Source organism: Tauraco erythrolophus, chromosome 21 (genome assembly GCF_009769465.1).
Source record: "Tauraco erythrolophus isolate bTauEry1 chromosome 21, bTauEry1.pri, whole genome shotgun sequence".
NCBI classification, from domain to species: domain Eukaryota; kingdom Metazoa; phylum Chordata; class Aves; order Musophagiformes; family Musophagidae; genus Tauraco; species Tauraco erythrolophus.
The window spans coordinates 2,694,663-2,716,433 of NC_141485.1; the positions used below are offsets into that span (position 1 = coordinate 2,694,663).

The following is a 21,771-nucleotide window of genomic DNA, read 5'->3' on the forward strand; positions in this document are numbered from 1 at the left end:
GAGACAAACCTCAGGGCTCGCGTTTGGCGTGGCTTCACAGGAGCTCTCTGTTCTTTCGCTCCGAAGTACCGCACCAGATGGATGGGCACAGTTTTTCCTTCTCTTAGCAGCACAGAGACAGGGATCAGTGAAGCTTTTCCTGTTGACATCACTCACACAAGAACCCTGTCAGCTCATAAACCTTCAGATATCTGTAAATGTGGAGGTTTCCAAGTTGTGTATCTTGGAGATTGAAAGTCTCTGAAGCTAAAAAGAAGCATTCCCTGGAATTTAGTATCACCAGAAATGGTTAATTTATTTTAAACCTTTATTTTTACTGATACTCCTGTTTTTCCCAGGCTAGCTGTTGTGAGGCAAATGGTAGGAGTGAGGTGGAACTGTGCAGCTATGCTTGTGAATGTCTTCTCTTTCATGAGAGCGAACTGGGAAAAGTTAATGGGAGAGCATAATGGAATCTTTCATTAAAAATGGTATTTTCCTAGGAGCAGTCCGTGAGCGTGGGATGAGGTCTCCTTGCAGATACTGACTGAAGTTGTGTGGCATTAGCTGGGCGAGGGGATGAAGTCTGTTTTGGGATGTGGTGTGTGTGACTCTGCCGTGCTGTGCCTGCGACGGGATGGAGCTAAACATGCCCTTGTTGTTAAGGCCTTTGAAGTCTCAGGAAGTGCATCTTGAATAGCTTCAGTATGAGGAATCTTGAGGCTGTTCCAGAGCTGCTCAGTTTCTAATTACCAATGGCTTTCTTGGATGAAAGCTGTCTTTTAAGTATCTCGTTCTTCACTTGGTAGGGACTGAGCTTTGCTATTCCTTGTTCCGTTGCCTTTTCTTGCTCATTCTCTCTCTGTTCTCTCCTGCCTGATAACAGCTGCCCCATTTACTTCTCTGTAGCTTCTCAGCTGACCCTTCTCATGCCATCCCTAAGAAGGAAAATCAGTGCTCGGTGCCTCGCAGCAGGTGTTAACGTTCAAATGCAGAGCTGCTTCCTATCTCCTGCTTCCAGCAGGTAGCAACTATGAACAGTTCTTTTATTTTTGCCTCATATTGGTGCACCGTTGAGGAAATCCCTACAGAAGGCTGCTCCTTTCTCCTGTTTTTTCAACTGTACTGTGCTGCTTTTTACTGCCAAACTTTGGCAGATGGAGAAAACTGAAGGAGGAACTACATGATATTTCCACCCGAGTGAGTTGATGTTGATGGTCTTCATCTGATGAAAGCAAATTCAGTTTTGCTGCTTCTCCACCAGATTAAAAAGATACAGCTGGTGGTTGCAGCCAGTGAGAATTTCTTCCAGGTCTTCATTCCCTTGCTTTTTCTTTTATTCTGCTCTTCATCTCTCACTTTTCCCTTTGGCTTAATATGGAATGAAACTATCTAAGTGATACCGTGTGTTTTGAAATATTTAATTGTGCCGTGGACTTCCCTGAGGGTGCTGTCGTTATTGCCTCCATATTTGCATAGTTAACTGGTTTTGCCTCGTTGAAACTAACTTCCTTGCTTTCTTTTCCATTTTCTGTTAACCCCTGCCTCTTTCTGACGGTTTCAGTGTGATCAACAAGTCCGGTGTGAATCGCGTCGTGTGGAAGAGACCCCGTCTGACTCACAACGGCCCTGTGCGCCGCAGCACCGTCATCGACCAGATTCCCTTCCTGGCGGTTGCCAGGGCGCTTGGTAAGTCCTACCTGTGTTTGGAAAGTGGGGCACTGTGCACCCAGGCCACCCGAGCTAGATTGTACCCTTTTTTGCCAAAACAGGTAGTTTAGAGGGGTTTACTCGCTTGCCTTGTTTACAAGGCCTTCTGAAAGTCTAGGCCTTTTAAAACCACTTTTTAATACAATATGCATTTCATTTTTCAAATAAAACTGTAAGAGCTGAGTGCAGGACTCACCCTACAACATGTGGGATTTTCAGCGTCGGTCTGCAAGGAGGGTACTTCATTTCTACTATCTATCAAACCCATGAATTCAATCAAACCCTTGAAGTACAGTCTACAAGGATTGTACTTCAAGGGTTTCCCTGCCCATGGCAGGGAGATTGGGACTAGATGATCTTTGAGGTCCCTTCCAACCCAAACCATTCTATGATTCCGTTGCAAATGACAATGTACAAAGCAGTTTGTGTCTCCAAGATGAATAGCACGTTTGTCTTTTACTGAGATGGCAGAACTGTGATTTTTGACTAGGTGATGGTAAGGAGTTCTGCTGCATAGCACACAAATTACTTTGGTCTTCCTTTGGTGGTGCATCTGTTTTCTTTCAAGACTTAGCGTAGGATGAACAAAGGGATGAAAGTCAAGTCTGTGTTACATATAAAACTTGCCTTTGCAAGAGTATCAGTAATGGGAAACTACCTTTGAGGAACATTTTATTCAGAGGGCAAAAAGGCCTATGACAGTACCCAGCAAACTTGTTATGAATGGGTTTTGGGAAGTACTTTGTAACTTAATCTTTGGGTATCTATTGCCCATGAGTGTTAGTGTTTTCTGGTCAGGTTTTTCTCCTAAGTTTTTATTGCAGAATTCCAGTCTTCTGCAGCTCGTTTTGTTTCCTTCCTCCCTTTGCCCCAGTGAAGAATTCTCTACCTGGCCACACCCAGCATGGGTTTGATTTTATGGAAAGGTGGTATCATATTTTTACCTGTGAAAACTGTCCCGTGACTTAATATCTTCTTGGCAAGCTTGACGGTTACGTGATAGTGTTGTCAGCGTTCCTAGATCAGCTGGCAGTGTGTCATGGGGACAGTCTGTTCCTGGGGCTGTGGTTGTCTTGCTAATTGCACAACCTTACTGTGTCTTATTTCAAAGGCAGTGATATCCGTTTCATACGGATTTGTCCAGGGTTAACTAATGTTGTAAAAGGTATATTAAGGAAGGAGTCACAGGTGGCTAGGTGGCTGAATGGTCATCTTCTAAGAAAAATTAAATTTTAATTCTACGGACCTTTTCCTCTTTATCTTACAAGTCTTTGTGTCATATTTTAGGCAAGATAGATGCTCATTTTATGGTTAAACTGACTTGACAGTTTGAGTAAATCCTTCAGAGTTGATAGATGACTAGCAAACAGAGATCTTTGTCCACTGAGCAACGTAGCCCTCCTCTCCCCTTTTCTGCAGAAGAGTAGATGTTCCTCATAGATTACAAAAAGTGTATGTTTAATTTTGATGAATCTTTCATTCCTATGATTGCGAGTTCTTTGTGTGTCTAAATAGCTCGATGACTTCTGGTCCGATTCCTCTCAGCAAGTTGAACAACAGGGTTTGGCTGGGTGTAGTGTGCAGATGGGAATTCAAGGAATGATGCATCCGTTAGCCCCCTCTTGCATTCTTTCCAGTTACGTGAATGAAGAGGATTACTGGAGAGTTTCAGGTCCAAAAAATGAGAACACCGATCTTCTAATAATTCTTGGTTTCAAAAGGTAGAAGATCTGAAAGCTTAAAATAGGGCTTTGGCCTCTTCAAATCGTGGAGAAACAGATTTACAGCGTGATTGTTTTGGTGTTGCCTGCTCAAGGAGCCTCCGTAGCCTCTTCACGTCCCCTTCTGAGGAGGTGTGACAAACCTCCTGGAAAAGGGAACGCAGCTGCTTCGCTCTGCAGGACCCAGATGGTGCACAGACGCTCACAGTTTGGAAACAGGATTTCACTTCTTTCTGAGGCCAGCACGCCCCTCGCTGCTTACAAAAGCCCTACCACGGCTAAAGCCATTTGCATTCATGCCCTTGTGGCCTGCTGGACCTCTTGGCTGACTCCCAGATTGCCACCCTGGTTGGCACAGCACTTCTGCCGTGGCACCTCTCTATGCAGAGCAATAACTGTTAGCGTTGACGTATACTGGTTACCAGTACTCCAGTCAGTCTCCCTAAGATCATGGTTTTGCTAAGTCCAAACTCAGTTGTTGTTCTTGATAGAAATCCCATACAGAATCCCAGACTGCGCAATGATTGGGCAATAATTTTTAGTAAGAGAGCAAGAGACTCTTGACAGTCTGCATTGCATCATGGAGAAAAACCTACAGTTGTGAATATACTGTCTTTAAAGGGGGAAGATTATGTGATTAAAACCCCTAAAATTTAGAACAGGGTTGTTTTTTGAAGTTTGTCTTTCTCTTACAATGCTTTAAAACGTTCTGATGGAGTTGCATCCCTCATCCAGTCCTTAAGTGTAGCACTCATTGAAAGGAGTACAGCAGAGGTTTTAGAAATAAAACTGCAGGAATAAAACACTCTGGAAAAGTGTTGCATTGGTTGAAGATTCGGACAGCAGGAAGGATACTTGTGCAATGCAAGTCTTTCTGGCCAGGTTTCTTCTGTCGACATTCCCTTACTGTTCGGGTGTCTACACTGTCTTTCTGCCTTAAAATAACCATTTATGCTGTGTGCTTTTTATTGCCACTGCTTCTCATGATGCTAGAACCGCGTTTAAGTAGTGTTTTATTTATTTATAGTCAGAAATACTTGGGCTTCATACTGTCTGGGTGCTGCTTTTACTGTAGACAGGTTTTAAATCTTCTCATGAAATATTTTAAACTGTAACAGAGTATTCTGCATTTTAAGCGTAGCTACTTCTGCTAACCTTTTCTGGGCAATGAAAGCATCTTTCTTTATACCAGTTTGCCCTGTAGTAGATACTTACGAGCCCTTTGCAGTCTCAGAATTGTTCACCTCAGGACTTGCTGCCCATTCTGATGAGAAGAGCATTTTGTTTCCTTAGAGCATAACCGTTTGAGTAAGTTTACTGGCGCCTGGGGTTTCATGGTAACTGTCCGTTTTGTGTGCCTGTCCCTAAACCAGATGGGAGGTAACTCAAATTCCTTGAATCCCCTTGTGTAAGGCAAGGCTATGAGCGTGCAAATTGTTGAATATCATCGAGCAGATGCTTAGGGGCATTGCATAACTTGTGTGTTTCAAAGAGTCTGCATGTGCCATTGCATCATGTATTGGTTATTGCCTCGCTGCGGAGACAGTAACTCCATGTGGCACTTGGGAAGGCATCGTGGGCTCCCGTGAGCATCCTTCCGTGTGCGTGTCTTGGGAAAAGAGTGCTGGGAGGGGAAATAACCTGCTCTGTGTGTGTGTAACATTGGAGCCAGATGCTCGCAGCGGAGTTGCATTGCAGCTGTGCCATCTGTCTAAATGCATTCACTGAGACCTGTTTCTAAGATGATAAGCACACGGCTGGAAGTGTGTAAGATGGTGTGTGTTTTGTGCCCATGTGTTGAACCCGTTGTGGAAAAATGCAGTGAAGAGTTTTGATCTTTGGAAACTGATTTTGAAGTAAAATCTGGCCGCGTGTAACTTTCAAAGATGATACACAAAGTAGGGGAAGTAGAGAGAAGCTACAGTCTGAGCTCTGAATATCTTATGGTAGAACTTGAAACATGAAGAGAACGTAGAAACTAGTAGCCAAATGGTGTGATTAATCGCTGAGCTTCGTAGGGTGACTGTGATCGTAACCTAAACTCATTGTGGTTTGTCAAGTTGCTATTTCAGCTCCTGTCCCCAGCTGGCCCCCCACCGGATCAAGTTGACTGGTAATGTGTGGTGTGCTGGCAGAAGTGGGTCCTGACTGCTTTTAGAGTTGCATAAGCTAGGAAGTTATGTTTTAGTGCTGCACAGCATTTTCCAGCTTTTATTGATAATTGGTTTTTTATTTTGTTTATATAAAACCAGACAAACTCGAGATGCGTTTGAGATTCTAATCTTGTCCTAGGGATGTCTTGCTCCAGCTTGTGTAATTTTGTTCACTCCCAATACAGAATGTAAGTGTGTGCCTGTACAAAATGCAGAGTATGGGCTTTACTTTGTGGTTCTGTGTTACACAGATCATGTGAAGGCGTGTGTGGAGGCATGAGAAAGTTCAGGGCATCCCTCCACACCAGCGTGGCAGCCCGGAGGTCTCTGCGTGCCCTCTGCCTCTCTCTTTGGCAGTGTAGAAAAGCAAGAATAAAACTTTGCTCCTAAAGGCAGAGCTTTGTCCAGGTTTGGTCAGTGCATTCTTCGCTTTTACCCTTTGTCTTCAGCTGAGCAAATGCTGTCTGGGATTGTCTTTTGAAGCTTGAAGTTCCACCTTAGCGTTCATTTGAAGGATTTAATTCCAGGCCAGAAACTGTGAGTAGCTTTCTGCACACCAGTTTAGCTCTTCACCTCTATTTTTGCATACTGGTTCTTGCAGGCTTGTCTCGGGCAGTGTGCTCTGGCGTAGCCCTACACAGACACCTTTTTTCTCCTGCCTGTGACTTTGCTGTGTGCAAGCAAGAGACGAGCAGTCACGGTGAAGACTGCCTAAAGAGCAGCTTTTAATTCACCATTCATTTTAAACACAATTATTTGCTTAATTTCCTGTTGAAATACTGTTCTCTTGCCTGTGCTTTCCTTTTCTGCGTAGTGTTGAGGGTGGCACTCTTTCAACAGGTTTGTCTGAAGCAGTACATAAAGAAGCTCCTAAAAAAGTACTCCTAAAGGAGTAGTGGAAGTTTTAAAGCCTCAAGTGCTTCTGTGTAAGTTTTCTGATTGCTGCTACTTTCAGTTTTGTCCCCATCCCTTAGACTGAACTGTCTTCAGTCATTCCTGGGCGGTATGGACGGGACCTGGCATTGCATTCATCTCTAGGCTGCTGTCAAGATGCCCTCTTGTGGCTACAGGCCTGGCTTGCCGTGAGTTTTGGTGACAATGTTTTCCACTTCAGCTCAGCCTGAATGTTTTTACGTGGTTTCTGTGTCCTTGCTGAGATTTCTCTCGCTTTCTATCGGCGCTGCCTCATTGCAGTGAAAAAAGGAAGTTCTGCAAGTCTTCTCTCCGTACTAACAGACCTTTCGGGTAAAACTTTTGATTTAAAAAGCTCTGGGATTAATCAAACTGGGTTTTTGCTTTGGACTGACTTATAAAAGTAAACTTATCTCTCCTCTATTAAAACCAAACGATATTTTTGTATTCAAAACAGCATCCTCCAGAAACATAAATGAAAGTCTTGATTTATATGACTTCTGGACATAGTTTTGCTGTAAGAAGGCTTTGGGCTTAATCTAATCCAGTCCACTTATATGATGGGTGTTTTTGTTTGTGACTTCAATTACTTTCCTGGCAGCAGCTGAGTTAAAAGGAGGCTTTTTTTCATTGTATTTTAAAAGGTAATGGTAAGCAGATAAGATAGACTATGTATTTTGATATTTTTATAGGTAGCTAAATTAGATTCCTGCTCCTTTAGTATATGATTTCAAACATCTATTCTTTGTTTTGTAAGATGCAATGTAATTTTTGTGTAGATCTCTGTATATTATTCTGGTTTGAGTCATGGCTAAGAAACAATTACAATTTTACTGAAAAATATGGAAGAAGCTACATTAATAAAATAATTTTTATTTGTTTGGAAAAGAAATATTCGAGCCTCACACTAAAAGAAATATTCCTGGTCTGTAAGTTTTTAGAGAACAAGATTATTAAGTTTTGTAATGTTTGGGTTTTGATTTGGAACAAAAATAGTATGGCTCGCAGAGTGAAGTCTGAGAAGCTGGCATTTCAGTTCTGTAACAGGAGCCTTTGGCATGTCCCATCGTTTCGCTGCCTCGGCTTCCCTGTCTGCCGAAGGGTCACTTGTCTGCTTGCTGTGGGACAGAATTAAAGATTTCGGAGCACTTGGAAATGCCTGGGGAAAAGTGTGCTCTGCTTTCTGCCGTGCTCTCCTCTCCCTTTGTCCTTGGCAGAACTGTGACAGAGGGTGCCGTGTAAGCTCTGCCCAAGCTTGTCGTGGATTCCTCAGCCCCGTGGATGCCGTGCTCTCCAGCTGACACTGGTATTCCATCTATGCAGCAGCTCTAAAAAGCATGGACCTGATCTGTGGTGCTCTGCCCTTTAGGGGGGGAAAAAAAATATAGCATTTCGTCTCAGGGACACGAGTTGGCCTTTGGCTTGGAGAGAGGGGATCTGTGAGAATTATTCCTTAAGTGAAGCACTCCTCATGCAGTCCTGTTCAGCCAGGGATCACTGGATTGCTCAGAGTCTGTGGGTTTATGGGAGCGGGCTGATGATAGATGAACACTGGAGGCAGTTTTCCCTTTTCTTCAGGGCAGTCTCAAGTACTGGTGGTTTACTGCTGGGCTGAGCCTGAGGCTTCAAAGATACTTTGTGGAATTTTTCCTGAGTCAAAGAACAAAAACTTTATTTTTTTTCATTTTGTGACATCTAGAGCTCCATGTAGCTTTCAGCAGCTCCAGACTTGTCTGGAGTTGGTCAGTTCATTCCTGATTGTGCTTTAGTGCTGTTCCGTTGTGCAACTTTGTCCATAAGTTATTGTGTATTTCCTAGAGATTTTGGAGCTTGAATAGACAATGAGAACAGTTGAATTTAAAACTGATGGAGATCCAGTTCTCACTGTACGTTTACCGCAGACTTGGAACGCTGCTTGGGCAGAGGTGATGCTACAATGAATACCTTTTGCCAAAAAATGCGTGTTTAATAAACTTAGTCTTGGAAGCTGTGAGTCCTTGACCTAGTCTAGCTCCTCTGCACCAGTTGCTTTCAGGAAAAAGTACTTTCCTCTTGTGGTATCTAATTTTCTCTTTCTCTCTGCCCCCTCCCCACTTAAGAATGATGATAGTGCTGCAGAGATGTGGCTTAGTTGCAGATTTGTGCATGGATTTGGCCAAAGATGTGGGCTGCTATTATCAGGTAGTCTGGCAGCTGCTCTAAGGCAAATCATGGCATGCCAGCTCTCAAGTCCTGTGTCAAGCCCACCCGAGTCTTCAGAAGGGCAACTCATTGTGGAGGAGAGACCCAGGTTGGAAGGCTTTTGATGGCAACTAAGAAGGTTGGGCTCCTGGTCAGGGGTTTGACCTGTGATTTGGGAGCCGTGGATTCATCGTGTGTGTTCCTGGAATATCTGTGTGCCCTTCAGCAAGTTTATAGTCCTTGGAGTCCACTTTATAAGCAATGTGGTATTCCCGATTATCCCTGTGAGCAGCCGTCTTCCTCTTGGAGGAAGATTCTCTGAAATGGGTATGGTTATTACTCAGCTGTTTTCTCTGGAGGAGCAGCAGATGGGCATGATGACATGTATGTAGAAGAACCAAAATTAAATAGCATTAGGTTATTTTTGTCATACAACACAGTATTTTTAATTTAAAAAAATCAGCTAATAGCATTTGCAATTTCTCCTACATGAGTATGAACAAACTAGCAAATAAAAACACAAAAATATTATGCCTGTTGGAAATGGATGCTGCCACTGATTCCAAGGTCTGGTTGTTGTAAGATACCAAGCTCTTGTTTATTCTACCTGCTGCATCCATGACAGACATGACATGAAGAACTCTCAGTGCCTGAAGATTTTTTTGTGACAATTCCTATACAATAAGTGCTGTGCTGGAGCTCAGCTCTTCTGTTCCATTATTTATTTTGATCTTGTTGCCAGCTGGCTTGCTTTGTTGTGAGTCTGTGCAGGGAGAGTGCACCTCCATACAAGCAGGCTTGGCTTTCAATTAGCACTTATTAGGAGCACGTGTTGCTGGCTGCTGCTGCTGCAGGGAAGGGGACTTGGTGCTTTCATGAGGATGGACCAGCCACGCTTGCTTGCTGTGGTGGAGTAATTGAGTGAAGTATTCCCTTTCCTGATTCTGGAAAAGTCTTTTCAGCTGGTTGATAGCTTAAGGCAAAGCTAATGGAAGGAAGCAGGAAGACAAAAAGCTTATTTATGATCTTTAAAAGGGTGGTGATGGATGAGGAAGAAGGCTACAGGCATGCTTTCTGAAGGCAGCAAAAAGCAAAGAAAGAAACCTGACCAAACCTTACTGCTAAACTGGAGTTCTTAAGCTTCTGTGTGCTTTTCAGTGCTGACATTTTAATGAATTTCGAGTTTTAAAGCCACAAAAAAGTCTAGTCAGTGCTTGCAAATAATAATCTTACTTTTGGTTGTGTATCACTGTAGGAAGCTATTTATGAACATTAGGAGAAAAAAAGAAAGCGAGAAGACGTTGGTACAACACAATAACATTCTTGATTTAAAAGCCCAATCTTAGAAGAAGTTGATTTTTTCAAGTATATCTGATAAATGAAATAGAAATAAACTGCTATGGAAACAATTTTTTCTGTTGGAGTGGTCTTTACTTGATGGTTTGGAGGAAGCACTTGCACTAATAGATGTTTTGATTCAAATATGTTACTCCGAGTTCAGGCCATCGTTACCGGTGAGGTGACCCCAAACTCATTCACATAGCAGGAGAGATTTAAAAATAGAAAGGTTCACTGCACGAGGCCTTCCAAGGGAGAGGCTTCAGCTCTCGTTTTCTGCTTTCCTGCTGGAGCCCAGGCACTGCTTGTGTTCCTGTGGCTTCTTTCCAACTGCAGAATTTGGCACATGGTGTTCAGCTGGAAGGACACTCTCACAGAGCGCTGCGTGGCTTTGGAAGTGATGCTGGTGCTAAGGAAGGAGGAGGAACGGGAAGGAGAAGTTAATAGGGGAAACTTCAGTTTCTCCTTTGCTCAGTTCCTTTGTGCCTTCTCCGTGGCACCTGCACGCACAAATACGTACAGAGGAAAACATAACCATGGGTTTCTGTATTGCTTGGATGGCTGGGGAGGATCTCAGGGTTGTGGTTTGTTGTTTTTTTTTTTTTTTTTTAAAAAAAAGGCAGTTTAGCACCTTGACTGTGAAAAGGTGGAGTTTTTTTTTTTTTAGTTTGTATTGTGTTGGGTTTTTTTTAATAAACAGACTTGTTAGGGTGTGCAGGGCAGCACTGTGATGCAGATTGATGTCTGATGCTGTATATGATGTTGGGGAGAAAAAAGGTATTACATGATCCTCTTCCCCAGATCTCAACTTAATTCTATAAACTGCACATGATCCCCGGTACAAAAGGTAAGGATCTTGTCGCCGGTATTTAAACTGTACCAACAACTGGAAAGGCAGATTTTTGCAGATTTGGTGTGGGTTCAACAAAGTAAGGCTTTACTTCTGTTTAAGGAGAATTTTAGTTGTCCAGGTAGGCTTTGGTTTGGATATTGAGGCTTCACTGTTTTCTAAGTATTAATCTGTTATATTTCCCATTTTTTGAATGTGTTTTTAGTCAAATTGCTACAGATCAATAAACATGATCAGAAAGTAACAGTGGCAGAACAATAATTGTGCTGAAATTACCTTCTATTCCTGTTGGTGACTTGAGACTAGTGGTAATTGTTTTCCTGGAAACGTTTTGCTGTAGTTTGAGATTCATGTTTTTGTATCATGTAACAATTCAAAACCATCATCATCTTCGCTAGGTGATCTTTGGAGCTATGACTTCTACAGTGGTGAATTCGTGGTGTCTCCCGAACCCGACACTAGTGTGCACACAATCGATCCCCAGAAGCACAAATACATCATCCTTGGCAGTGATGGACTGTGGAACATGATCCCACCTCAAGATGCTATCTCCATGTGCCAGGATCACGAGGAGAAAAAGTACTTCATGGTGAGATCAGTGACTAGACTTCATTCTGGAAATTTAACACTTTTTTCCTCTGAAAATCACTTAGTCCAGCATGTGTGAGAAGTACCTACTAATGGCATTGTTGTTCAGGCATATTCATAGTTTTGCCACGAAATAGAAGTTGTTACAACGTGGCTGACACTGTGCTTGTGTATACTCTCAAATGTTAACGTTGTTTAAGTTATTTGGTTGGTATTTTGGGGAAATTTGACTACCAGGATGGTATCTGTGAGTAATAAGGAGATAACATATTCATTCTCTAAGGAAGACTTACTGATTATTGTCTGAAAATGGAATTTATTTCACATGAAGACGTGTGTTACGATGCAGGCAGTCGTTTCTGGGTTTTTACATGAGAGACTTTTGGAAAGACGGTGGGATGTGTTAAACCAAGCTGTTTATGCAAGTCATTGCATCGGTTTTATGGTTTAAAGCACTTGTGGTTTATACTGAAAACTGATTTTAAAGTTACATTTCACTAAGAAGAAAGATACGTTTCAATTAATATTTCCTCTTCTGTGTCTGAATCAAGCTACTTTAGCACAGGATATATAGAAATATGTGTGTCAGGCTGTGCCACATAAACTGTCCATCTTCTTCTTATGAAGTAATGTGAACCTGATGGCTTTCTCTGTCCCTTTCTTCGTACGTAAAGGGGGAGCACCGGCAGTCTTGTGCCAAAATGCTGGTGAACAGAGCCCTGGGGCGGTGGAGGCAGCGCATGCTTCGTGCAGATAACACCAGTGCCATCGTAATCCGCATCTCGCCGCTGCAGGGCAGCAGAAGCAACTTGGAAAATGAGGAAGAATTGTATCTCAACTTGGCAGAGAGTCCCTGTTACAGCAGCCCTGACACGAATGGTCTGACACCCTCCCGCTGCTGTACCCCACCTGTCAAGGTAACCTTTTGGTTTTTAGTGTTTAAATGCGCCACTTTTCAGTGTGGAGCCCACTAAATACTTTTTTCTTCTAGTAGTAATTTATTTTTATGCAGTTTACTGTGATGTGTAGGATTGAGGCAATGGTGTGGCACCATTGCCAGTTGATTGAGTAATACTCTTAGAAACTACTGGCCAGTCAACTTCAATCACTATTTAATGCTGCTTTTTTAGTTTGTTTGTTTTATTTCTTTACCTGCAGTGGACTAGGCAGTGTGTATGGCTAGAAAATACACTGCAGTTTTGGACAGTAACTGCACAGCAATTACCTGGCCGTGTCCTCAACACTTCCATGTACAAAACTTTGGAGAAATTGACAAACTTTTAACCATGTTTCATAGAAGACTTCAGAATACCAAAGGCAGAGTATTAAAGTATGAACTTCTCAGGAGAATTACTGAATTTAGGGATACAATGTTTTTGTAACTCTTAAAATCCTGATCGTTTATTAGTAGTTGTTGATCTGCGTTCCCTCCTTAATGTAGAAGAAAGGATTCCTGTAACTTCACGCATATATTTAACACATAAATGCACTGTTTCTTAAGTTTTCCAAGATTCCACACAAAATCAGAAGTAGGGTATTGAAAGAGAGGAATTAGGCTGTGGGGATCAGAGACTTTAAAAAAGACAAAACCCCAACACATCCCCTTAGAGAATAAGGTTGGGCTACGGCTTCTTTTCCTCCCTTGCCATGTACTGTACAGCTTGCATGTGTTCGTAATCTTGGTGTGGTTGTGTGTGTGTGTTGAGGTAATCCATGGGTTAATGTATTGAAACACATTGCTGTAAAGAATGTTTTCTTTCTGGATTGGGAGATCTTATTATCTCCCTCTAGTTGATTTAATGTTCTTTGTTAGAGGAAAAGAGCTTTATAATACAAGGTCTTTCTTCAAGGTTAGAAGTTATAACCATTAACATAAGGCAGAGCTGTTCAGAAGTCTGGTTTTGTGGGGTTTTTTTTGTTTTGTTTTTCCTCTAAGAACTGCAGTGTAGTTCTGAGTGAATGTTTCAGTAATTACCAGCTGCTCCTGATTTAAGTAACTGTCCTTTGATGTTCTGCAGTATCTTTGGATAACCGTCCTTTGGGCAAAGTATAAAGAAAGCAAAAATTGGAAAGGGAGTCCTTAACATTCCCTTGGTAGAAACAAGCTGCTAATAAAATGGCAAGCTTAGCCTTTCTGTCTTCTGCCCTTCCATCCCAGTGTACATGAGCTTAAAATCTAGCAAGACTTTGAGTGGAGAAAAATTATTTGAATTCGAAATACTCTTAAGCCTTTAAGTTGTACTGTGTGTTTTAATGTGTGATCTATTGTCAGTGCTCATTGAATAAACGTTGAGCTATGTTGACTGCAAAATGTCCAGGAAGTAGCATTTCTGGATAAGCACTTAGTGAGATTATTTTTTTTCCCTTAAGTTTCCTCTTTCCCATTAAGTAGATTCAGTGAACTGTGGTGTGATGTCTAGATAAATTGCAGCAGTTGGTCATAAGGAGTGAAGAGATCAAAATTCTAACAATTTTTGTGTTTGCTGTGTCAATCAACCTTTTTTTTTTTCCTTAATGTGCAAAACCCAAAAAAGTTTGACTGGCTACATATCTGCACTGGTAATACACGTATAAATTAGTTCTGGTTTAGTGCAGAAGTTTTTCTCCTTGGATTAAAATAGAACTAGTGCTGTCAATTTAAAAACGTAGATCCTATTTTCTCAGCACTTATTTTTTTATAAAAACACCAATGTAATGTAGGTTTCTGTTTTAATAACAAGCATCCAACTGTCCTCACAGAGTACCTGTAAATATCGGAAGAAAAGAAGCGTGAGAAGGAAGTTGAAAAGAAAAGATACAGAAAAAGACCACTGTACTGTCAGAAAAATTTTGAAATACTTAGGAAAAAAACAAATGTCTCCAGGCAGATCATAATAAATGAAATGTCTCGGCAGTTGTGTCTCCATGTATGTTTTTTTGCAAAACAAGAACTTTGTGTAGTTATCTGTAAGTGCCAGTTTTCTTATGCAGAAGAGCCACACAACTAGTTCAGAACATGCACTTTGAAATTTTTTTCTAGTGATGGTAACTTGTGGGAGATTCAGGAAATGCCCGTAATTCAAGATCCTTTGCAGTTCTAGTGATTGTCAGCCTCATAGGAGGGAAGAGCCTCACTTTGCTGATTACAAAAAAGAAAGTATGGCAATAGATGCCAATATCCATTTGCAAAACAATATGTAAGTATCTTTACACATAAAGCTGCAGGTAAAAATATGGCCTAAGTTAGGTAGGTAATCAATCTTCTGATGAAATTAGTTGAATCTTACTGAAAAGGGATCAACACGGTCTCTGCAAAGAAATAAAAGGTGGTTCTCCAGCTCAGTCTGAACTGGAGGCTGTGGAATGATGCCCAGAGAGGACAGGTCAGCAAATCCCAGAGGTGGCAATGGAAAGGATACGTGCCTGTTACCTTCGGAGAACTGAGCAGCACGGATGGCCTTGGCTCTTAACAGCTGCCACCTTCCAAAACAATTAATTTGGAAATAGATGGAGACCAAATCAAAGTTTCTCAATTAAACAAAAGCGTTTCTTAATTGTATATCCTTCTGGCAACAATCACTAATACCAAATTAATTCAAGTGTTCCTGAGGCCAGTGATGAAATTTGATTGATTAGATCGTTGAGAAATGAAATTGGTGATTCATGGTTTATTTTTCTTGTTTTGTCACATCCTCTGACTTCGTTGGGCTTGCCAGAGCCTTACCCAGTCTCAGCTCTTCGTGCCAAGGAAAAGACGTCGGCAATAAGAGCCACACCACAATTTTTACCTTGCACAATAAAAGAATAAAACCTAAGTCGTTGCTAGAGACACAATTTCAAAAATCAAATTGAGCAGATTAAGTAACAGCTGCTCTGTGTGTCATCTAGCTTTCTTACGGGTTCTGCAAGAATGAGTTGAAGCATAACCTCTAAAATACCATCCATAAAGGTCTTCCCTCTTGTGTTGCTACATGTAGTAAAAGAATATTACCTAAATGGTTTTATCTACACATGGGGAACAACAGGGGAGTAGAGGGGAGCGGGAAACCACATCTAGGTGCTAGAAACCAGATTATTTTCTCTTTGGATTGCATTTTATTAAGCTTTAGTCTTGGATTTTTCAAAGTGCTGAGCAGCCATGGATCTCTTCTTGAAGGTGATCGGAAGGTTGCTCTGGGTCGTGACTTCAAAAGCATCTGTTTATTCATCTGGGATGTTGCGCTGACTTCGGTTCAGCTGTGTGTGTGTTTGAGCGTTCAGCGTGTTACTGCCTTCAGAGTCGTTGTCATTTGCCTTACACGGACGGTATGTAGAGTAACGTGGCCTTGAAATTTACTTTTGAAGGACTCGCTGAGTAACGAGGGATTTCTGCACAATTAAATCTTTAATAAGGTCATACTTCCTATCTTGAGGGCCCTGCATAAATACTAACTTTCATAATCCCCCTGCGGATAGCGAAAGCAAGTATTGTCCTCGTTTTCCTGTTGGTAAAACCAGGAACGAGGCAAAAACTTACCAAAGGCTGCAGAAGGGAAGAGTTACCTGGAGGTAGGGCTGGACTTTAGAAAGTCCCTGGCTCCCGAGACATCCTATTAAGCAGCTTCACGGAATGACCGTGCTTCAAAGAGGGAGGAGATGTGCTGCAAGGAACGGAGTTGCTTCATCTCCCAAGTTGTAGAGCATAAAACTAGGCAGTAAAACATGTTACTTTGTGTAGCAAACAGTACCTGTATTTTTAGAACAGCTTTGCCCAGTGCTCCACCTTTCTGTGTGCCGTCAGGACACCTGCAAGGAAGGGTGTCACCTCCCTGGTGATCTGGTTCTGCAGTGACTAAGAACTCTAAACGTAACAAAGGTCAGAAGATGACTTCTGCTGTTCAGTCCAGTAGTGCTTGGCCATCTGAGGATACACGAAATCTTCAGAAGGCAGTAGAGGTGCATATACCACAGTGGCTGAAGGAGGCAAGTCCTGTTTCATGTTGGAAAACGCTACTGAGGAAAATCCTTGATTTTCCTGAGGTCAATCTCTAAGATTGCAGGCTCTGGAAGCTTCTGTGTGGCTTCCAGAGTTCACAGCAGACGTGTGCTGGTGCCTCAGTGTTTTATGGCAGCAGAGATGAAGGAACACGGCCCGAGTAAGTCCGAACAGCCCTCTGAATGGAAAGGTTCCATGTCTGCCATTGTGAGATACTTGGAAGTTGGAGGATTGAAATGAATGTTTTTCTGAAGTCGGTGCACACAAAGTACCAAGTTGGGATCTGCAGTCTGAATGTCTTTCTGGCTCTCAGCATGGAGAAACGATAACTCTGTTGTAGAGTAAGGTTTGTCTGGCCTTGACAGGGGTTAGAGAAGTTCTGTCACATACTGTCTCTACCCTCAAAGGATAACGTGGGTGAAATAATTACATGTATGCCTAAATATTTTTTTCTTTTCCCTCAGCTTTTGGAAGATGATCCATGGCCACGATTGAATGCTTCTGAGCCTGTTCCTCCCCTCATGCACAGCAATGTGATCTCAGAAAAATGTTTAGAGCTGCCAAACGAGATTGCCAAAAGCAGTTTACCTTCATCAGGAGCAGCCCCGAAGGATTCAGGCCCGCAGGAGGAGAAGTGCAGCAAAGCGCTGGCTTTGAGGATACATGAATCCTACAGTAATGGTTTGTCAGTCAGCCTCTCCCCTTCCAACCCCACAAATTCAGGCACGGACCAAAAAAGCTTCAAGATGTCTCCGAACGGCCAGACAAAAGCCCAGGATGCCGAGAGGACACCCACAGCGAACTTCAAAAGGACATTGGAAGAATCCAACTCCGGCCCAGCTGTGAAGAAGCCAAGACGTGGCCTCAGTCGAAGCATGAGTGTCCCAGCAGAAGGCTTGTCCCCACCTCCCCAGCGCAGAACCTCCAGCAAGCTGGCCATGCGCCGCAGCCTGCGGGGCCAGAAGAAGCTCAGCAGCTCGCTCTTCCACCCGCCCAGGAAGGCCGTCTGCGTGTGCTGAAGGGCCTTTGCGTGAGCAAGTGTGTTTTGGTCTCATTAGGATTTCCAAGTTGGTGCAGAAGTGGGAAACTCTTCCTGGTTTATCTTTTTTTAAAGTAGAAACTTTTTTTGGTATCAAACAGCTTTATCCCAGCCTTGTACTTGCTTGTATTATAACTGTGAATTTTGTAGATGTGTAGGGTAAAAGTCACTGTAAAATGTGTGTAAATTTGTATTCCTTCATATAACTGTAGTCTCTTTTCTTCCTTGTATAATTGTTACAGCGGGGCTAAACCTTGTTTAAAAAAAAAACAAAACACAAAAACCACAACAAATAATCCTTTTTGTTAATTTACTAAAGTCATGAATTTGTATACGCTTCTTGTGATGGGAATTTCACAACTTTTTAACTAAAGTAAATTATTAAACAGAATGGAAGATATGTATTTTCGTAGTACTATACGTTCCACCTACAGTGTGTCTTTTAGAGAATACACTAGGTCTATATTTTGTTTTTAAATTTTAGATTTCTCTACTCAAATGAAATGTACGTGGAAGCAGAGATGTTGAGTCTTGCTTTACACAGCTCAATGTCGATTTCTTTGTTAATTAAAATACTATGCAGTATCTTACTTAGTTGTATTTTTTGTAACATTAATCGTCGAAGTATTTAGCAAAAAAACCTGTGTGTTTTAAAACTTCAACTCCCCCAAACATCCTACAAAGCCATTCCCATCCCCTGTTAAAAATGATGGCATTTTTATCCAGGCATAAATGTATGTCCTATGGGGCATGAGTTTTCTGCTATTCCAATACCGATGGTGCTGCTACTACCTTTCAACATAAGTTCTTAAATTATTTTATGACTATTTTCATGGAGTATGTGGACCATGTGTACGTTCACCTAAATAAAACACATGAAAATTTGATGGGGGTGCCTTTTTTTTTTCAATTTCGAGCTTAAGTTCTGTTGAGCACATTTATATTTATTTTGTATTCATTAAAATCTAATTCTGCCCTTCCTCACCGTGGCTTACGAAACAAGAAATCCCACATAGTTTATTATGGAACTGATCTTGGCACTTTATACTGAATTTTTAGCTGTAGCAACACAAAACCTGCATTTTTTTTTTTAACGGGGAAGTAAAAGGCCAGTGTTTTATGCCAATGGCCAGGGTGGTTATTTATAGAATCTAATTCTTTACTGCTGGAACAATAAAGCATGGGTTGAAATCAGGCCTGCTATCTATCTATATATGTTACCATGGTTACTGAAATCCTAGAGGGAATCGTAAGCTTTCTGAAAATGTACAATTCTCCTTCATCCATCCTGTGAATGCTGCACTGTCCTCCAAGACCAGAGTAACCATCTGTCCAAATTGGATCTTTCAAGAATTTATTTCTGTGTATATGGGATGGAACTTACAGTTTACAAATAAAGTTTTGCTCCAAGTGATGTTGAAATTATACACTCTATATGGGGGGGGGAAAGCATCAAGTGGCTAACAGCAGCTACGTGCACTTGCCCAGCAACAACCTTCCCAAGGAACTGAGATGGCCGTTGCCTATTTTCAATTTGACGTCATGACGTTCCCCTTTGAAGGATGACTGATCACAATAACGATGCCAGTGGAACATGATCATTAGATGAGTCTCTCCATTGCTGCTTGTAACATAAATAAGCAAAAGAAAAAAAAAAACTAGGGCAATTTGCCTTTTTTTTGCTCAATAGGGAAGCAAAATTCAAGTTTTCATCCATTTCTGCTGCGTTCACGAACACGTGCCTTGTTCTCCCGTGTTTCCTCAGAACAGGTCTAGACTGGAGCATCTCCAGCTGGAGGGGCAGACACCGGATTCTTTCACTTTTAATAAAAAGACAAATCCTACAATTTTCCCTGGGAAAGGTACTGGATGAGGGGAAGCGTTGGAAGCTCCTCTGCAGCAGATCCCACCTTACTCGCTGGCACACACTAGCAGCAGTTTACTCTTGGGTGGACTTTGCTACCTGATAATGAATCTGAAATTCATTATCAAAGCCCAGCCAAGGAAATTTAAAACAGTCTCCTTTTGGTAAAATCGAGCCTGAGTTGTACCAATTTTTGGTTTTTTTTTTTTTTTTTTTCCCCGTGTGAAACCAAGCTCTGCTACGTGCAAAACCAGAGTTCTGCATCATCAAGGTGCTGAAAGCACCAATGACTTACATCGCCGTTTTCAAAAATAATTAAAAACCAAGCCTCCAGCGCTACTTTTTTTTTTTTTTTTTAATTTCCCCAAATCTCCCGTGGGGCAGCTGACGAGCTGAGCAGCCGCTGGACGTTTTCTCGGGGGCGAGGGCGGGAAGAACGGGGCCTTCCGTGACAGCTCTGCAGTGAATCGCTCACTTCGGCTATTTGCGATCGCGACTCGCGGCTCCCGAAGCATTCCCAGAGCAGCTCGCCCCATCCCGATTTCCCGGTGCCGCTGCCTAGAAGCGCGACCCGGAGCCCCGCGCGGCGGCGGTTCCCCAGCTCCAGCCGAGCGCGTCCCCCTCAGGAACGCGCCGGACACCCGCGACACCCCTTTTCCCGGGGCAGCGCCGCCAAAAACCCCACTCCTGAGGGAAACCGGCTCCTGCCTCCCTCTCGCCAGCCGGATGGCGGGAGCGCTCCGGGCGGGAAGACGCTCCCTCAGAGCCGCCGCGCTGCAGCTGCGGGGCGGCCTCCGCCTGAGGCGCCTCACGCTGAGCGGTGTCTCCGCGCGGTCCTACCGCCGCCCGGCCGCGAACGGCTCCCGCCGCCAACCAGCCCCGCCCCGCCGCAAGCCCCGCCCCCGCCGCTGCGTCACGGCGCGCGGCCGCGCGGGAGGCAAACACTCCTTCCCCGCCAATTGGCGGCGCGGCGCGTGACGCGGCTCCGCCCCCCTCCGCCCCACGTGCGCGGGACCGGCGCGGCGGCTCTCGCGAGAGCGCGATGTAAACAAAGCTGCGGGGGGGGGGGGGGGCAGCGCCGGCCGCCTCTTGCGCTCTCAACCGAGCTTAAGGGTGCAGCCGCCCCTCCGTGTTCCCCCCGCGCCCCGCCCACTGCTGAGGAAACCTGACTGCGGATTGGCCGGCAGCGCGGAGCAGCCCGCCTTCCCCGCCGCCTGATTGGCTGGCGGCGCGCGGTGCGCTGGGTGTCATTCCCCGTGGGGGTCCCAAACACTGTCAGTGAGGAGCCGGGCGGCGGGTGAGGGCGGCGGCGGCTGCGCCCGGGGCCGGGCCGGGGGGCGCGGGGCGAGGGCTGCGGCGGGCCCGGGCGCTGGCGGAGCGCGGGGATGTGAGGCCGGGCGGGGAGCGGGGCGCCGAGGGACGGCGGGGGCCTGAGGGCGGCGGCGGCGGGCCCGGCGGGGCGTGCGGGGAGCGGCGTCCGGCGGGGCTCGGTGCCCCCGCGGGTGGCCGCGGCCTGATCCGCGGGGCGGGAGAGGCCGGGCGGGTTGGAGCGTTTCGTTCCGGAGTTGCTCAATAGCGGGCGGTGAGGGTGTCCCGGGCGTTCCGGCCGCCCTGCGGGGCCGGGGCTCCCGCCCGGCACAGCCCCGGCGCTGCCGCTTCTCAGGTGCGCGGAGTTTCGGCGCGAGTGGCAGCGCTCGGGCGGTGGGGGGGGGCGGGGGGGGGGGGGGGGGGGGGTGTCCGGTTTTGGCAGGGCACAGCGCGAGGGGGTGTTTTACCCTTTACGTGCCGGTTTTTGCCTTGCGGAGTCGCTCGGCGCGCGTGTCAGACTTGAGTCGTGTCGCTGAGTGTGTTGTGATTAATTCCGGTGTGATTAGTCCCCGCGTCACTTAATGAGGCGGCGCTGACAGGGGCTGCCCGGGCGTGGAGTGGTGCCGGTGACCGACACCACGTCGGGGATTTGGCTTTTTCTCCCCGTTAATGTCCAGGTGGTTGGTTTGGGGCGGGGAGAGCGGCCGTGGAGCGGCTGAAGGCCGGACTGGAGGAGGTGGCTGGGATTTGTGATGCTCCCCAGGTGTTCTGTGTTTTGGGAACGTTGCACTGCACCTTCATGTAGAGAAAAAATGAAGATGACACAAAAAGCTGACATAAAAAAAGCGGAATGTGTTACATCACTCTGAGTTAGCTTCAATGACAGGTTTTCGAGAGCACAATACGCTGCAGTTGTGGTTGTACATTATTTTGGTATAGTTATTTTCTGAGACAACAGCCCATTAGTAAATAATGATTTTATAAAATGGTAATGATAGCTCTGCACCTGCACCACTATCTTTAATGTACAGTTTCAATATTTTCCACTTTATCGTGCAGGTCTGTGGTTTTTTTTGCTTTCACATACGTTTCAGGAGCTGTAGTGATAGAGGTACTGAAAAAAGTAGTTGTTTGGATTTTTTTTTTAAAGTGCTGTGGAGGAGCATGGTGCCTT

General features: G+C 44.3%; 2 protein-coding genes across 3 annotated transcripts in view; both read left to right on the forward strand.

Moving 5' to 3' along the window:
* PPM1D (protein phosphatase, Mg2+/Mn2+ dependent 1D) overlaps positions 1 to 18,297 on the forward strand; it is a 32,914-nt gene extending 14,617 nt beyond the window's left edge. For both annotated transcript variants that reach the window (XM_009988124.2, XM_086624519.1), the window contains 4 exons: positions 1,544 to 1,668; positions 11,243 to 11,433; positions 12,107 to 12,349; positions 16,851 to 18,297. In XM_009988124.2, the coding sequence (XP_009986426.2) occupies positions 1,544 to 1,668; positions 11,243 to 11,433; positions 12,107 to 12,349; positions 16,851 to 17,405 (1,114 nt within the window). In that variant the 3' untranslated portion in view covers positions 17,406 to 18,297. The remainder of the gene's footprint in view (positions 1 to 1,543; positions 1,669 to 11,242; positions 11,434 to 12,106; positions 12,350 to 16,850) is intronic.
* A 2,259-nt stretch (positions 18,298 to 20,556) lies between these two features.
* Positions 20,557 to 21,771, forward strand: part of BCAS3 (BCAS3 microtubule associated cell migration factor) — a 363,717-nt gene continuing 362,502 nt past the window's right edge. Inside the window, exon 1 of the mRNA XM_086624898.1 lies at positions 20,557 to 20,586. The gene's annotated coding sequence lies outside the window, so the exon portion shown is untranslated. The remainder of the gene's footprint in view (positions 20,587 to 21,771) is intronic.